The following is a 3,664-nucleotide window of genomic DNA, read 5'->3' on the forward strand; positions in this document are numbered from 1 at the left end:
GGGTTTGAACCACCAGCCGTCTGGTTAGCAGGCAAGTGTCTTAGCCACTATGCTACCAAAGTTCCCACTATGCTTGGTCAAATGACCCAAGAGCCCTCTTAAGGCCAAGAGGGAAGTATGGGCAGGCATCTGAGGTTCACATATAAAGAGCCAGGTCCCCTTTTCCATAGCAACTACCCTTTCTCAGCAACTTAAAAAAGGGCCCTTTTCCTGAGCCCTGACTTGATTATCCCCTGGAGCTCACATGGAAGGTGGAGGAGCCCCTTTAAAAACCCAGTATCTCAGGAAAGAAATGGGTCTCATGCCCCTTGTACAAACTGTAGGCCCAGCTATTTTCTCCCCAAGGAGATTTTAAAAAAAGAAAACCTTCTTACCAGTCACCACCACTTGAGCTGCTCCCATTGCCTTGGCCACGAGCAAAGTGACCAGTCCAATTGGTCCTAAGCAAAGCAGAATATAGAAGATTTTTGTCAAAGATTTAGTATTTCCTATCATGCCCAGGCCATGGACAGGCACCATATCTTCTGTGTATCCTCAGCAGTCATCCCAATGCCTGGCATATAGTAAGACTTTAACGAATGCTTATAGAAAGCATGAGTGAATGAGTGCATGGAGAACTGATTCTCTACATGAAATGTGCTCTGAGTGCTGGGTTCCATTTGACCCTTGTATACCTCAGGACTAGGAATATTCTACCTACTATTGGGCACTGCTTGGGGATAATCTCAAAGAACCAAAAGATTCAAGGAAATATACATTTGTTTAGGAAACAAGAAGTCTCAGAAGGTTGGGATACATTTTCCTGTTCTTTGACTCCTACCTTCTTGAGAATCCATCACCTCCTGCAAGGATCTCCCTTTTAGGTGCCCTCTGAGGAACATCCTGGAACATGTCCTTAGCTCCCTGGCTGACTCATCTGCTTCAGGATGCTCAGGTATCCAAGAATTAGCCTAGAAACCACCCTGCTTCCTCACAGTATCTGTGTGCTACATGACATTATGGCTTTCATATAAAGACCAGACCCCAGAAATGAACTTATACAGGACATCTTTGGGGATTTTCTTTTTTGGATACTCATCTTGAAAACAACTCTGTGGGTTTCCAAAGAAAGAAAGAAATATCCTGAAAAATAACTGTAATGTCTAACAAAGTGGTGTTAGTTATATAAACTACAATGGAATACTATGTAGTTATAGCATTCTTTATAATTTGCCATAAAAAAAATATGTTCACAATATATTGATTGAAAAAAAGAAAAGAGTAAGTCAAATGAAGCATATTCAACATGGTTCTATTAAAAAAAAAAGACTAAAGACTCTACTCTAGGAGGTTAACAGTGGTTATCTCAGGCTAATGTGTGATGAGGATTTGGGTGAATGTGTGTGTGTGTGTATGTGTGTGACTTATCTTCATTTTCCATGGCAAAAGGTATTACTTACAATTAAAAAAAAAAAATCTCTCAACTGATTCCCACAGGCTGCTGGCTCACTGGATCAATGCTCTCACCCCTATCAGGAAGCCCTGTAGTCACTTATTTGGCGCTGCCGAAAAACACCACTCACAAATGCCTCTGAGGAATACCAGATCACACCTTATTCTCTTTATTCACCCTCCTTATTCTTCTTCTCTCCTGCCCAGCATTCTGTTTGGGTTACCAGCTGTTGGAAGCCTGGTAGATTTGGTCTGAGGCTGCTAGGGCTTGTTCCATGTGGCAGGAAGCAGAGGAGGAGAGAAGGCAGCTAGATGTACCCCCCATGCAGGCAGAATGGAGGTCTAGACCCTATTCCTACTGGCTACGAGCAGCATCTGCCTCATTCATGGATGGACTGGGTGACCACTTCTCTGGCGTGACTTATAAGATCCCAAAGTTGCTCTTCCCTTTACTACCAAAAATATTTCTCTAGTTTCCCATCAACAGCTCAACATAATCCCAAGATTCATTCTTTAAGTAAACAAATGGGTTGTGATGCTCAGGATATATAATCTTAGTTATCATCATGTCTGTAGATAATAGCTTATTTAGAAAAGTGCTAATCACTGAAGGAATGGGATACTGTTATCTTTTCTAACCCAGAAAGATTCTAGAACCCATCTCAATCCTTTGAGGGGAATAAGATAGCAGTCAACGCACTCATAATCAGGCGTCATCTATTTCTTACCAGCTCCACACACAAAGACCTTGTTCCCCAGGGTGACTCCAGCTCGCCGGCAGGCATGGATCCCCACAGAGAGTGGCTCAATCAGGGCCCCTTCCTCAAAGGTGACATTGTCAGGAAGCCTGGGGAGTCATTTGACACACACACTTAGCTCCTCTGAGTTAATAATAATAACAACAATAGCTAACATTTCTTGAGCATTTATTTATATGCTGGGCAACTTACATATACTCACTTATACAAATCCTCAGAACAGTTCTGTGGGAGGTACTGTTATTTCCATTTTACAGATGAGGAAACTTGAGGTTTAGAGGGTTAGGTGATGTACTCTAAAGGTTCAAAGCTAGCGAGTGGTTTAAATAGTTCAAATATGCCTCTAAGGAGATATGTCCAATTTCAGATTCCAATTCCAGGTATGTCTGAGTCCAGAAATCATGCCATGTTAATTCCCTCTGGAAATGGGGTTTTCTTTGGAGAAATCACTTCAGTGGATGTGAACACACTGTGTAAGCTTTAAAGAGCTACCCAAGATAAGGTATAGTGTGATTGTCATTAATAAAAAGAAAGTTCCTTGAACAAGGAGTTATTCCAGCATCCCATCTGCTTCTCAAACTTAAAACCTTTCTGGTTATAACCATCCCAACTACCAGCAGCTTTGCGAAACAGTGACCTAGAAGCTGGCATCTTCTCTAGGCAGAATCACTCTGTACATGATCCTCCCATATTACATGCTTCAGAAGAACCACGTCTGATGACAGCAGCTGCCTGGCTGTCCCAGGACAGGTTAGGATGGGAAAGGAGTCTGCCTTCCACATAGCTGATGAAATGCTGTGTCATCTTCACCACTGGGTTCTTGGTTTTCACTTCCGAGTCCACTGACATCTCAACCCTATTAATAATCCCAGTGATGATGACAGCAAACATTTGTATAAGGCTTTACAGATTAGAGGGTTTTTCATCCATTATCTCATTTAATCCTCACAATGATGACCTTGTCAGGCAGGAAGGACCGGCTCTATTTTTACCTTTATTTTACAGAAGAGGAAATTGAAGCTCCATGACAGTAAAAGACTTGCCCAAGGTTACAAGTCTACTGAGTGGAAAGATAAGACTTAAACTTCAGTCTCCTGATTTCACATCTCCTTTGCCTTCCCCACACCAGTTCCCTGTTGGCTTAAGCATCTCTGTAATTAATGTCCAACTTCTGCTAGTTCCTTTTGGCCCAGTATGTACTGAGTGCCCCAAAGCCTCCATACTCAGCAACATGAAAACCCTCAAGTTTCAAAAAGAAATGAAGCTGACAGCCAAACCATTCCCTTGGTTCTCCTGCAGCTGTTTCTGATCCTCAACAGAATAAATAACAAGTATTATGGTGGACCTGGCTGTACCTATCCTCCTCTCCTTCTCCCCCCAACCACGCTCTTCTCCTCCCCTGCCCTTCTGCTTCTCTCACACCACCCCCACTCCAATCCACGCTCCTGTTCTGACTGCCATTATCACTCCTGCTC

General features: G+C 42.8%; 1 protein-coding gene across 1 annotated transcript in view; it reads right to left on the reverse strand.

The window, feature by feature from the left end:
- Positions 1–3,664, reverse strand: part of SORD (sorbitol dehydrogenase) — a 56,638-nt gene that overhangs the window by 8,746 nt on the left and 44,228 nt on the right. The window contains exons 5-6 of the mRNA XM_007935229.2: positions 2,160–2,278; positions 375–440 (exon numbers count right to left, since the gene is read on the reverse strand). Of these exons, the coding sequence (XP_007933420.1) occupies positions 375–440; positions 2,160–2,278 (185 nt within the window). The remainder of the gene's footprint in view (positions 1–374; positions 441–2,159; positions 2,279–3,664) is intronic.

Source organism: Orycteropus afer, unplaced genomic scaffold (assembly GCF_000298275.1).
Source record: "Orycteropus afer afer isolate SDZICR_OR568_19922 unplaced genomic scaffold, OryAfe1.0 scaffold00026, whole genome shotgun sequence".
NCBI lineage: Eukaryota > Metazoa > Chordata > Mammalia > Tubulidentata > Orycteropodidae > Orycteropus > Orycteropus afer.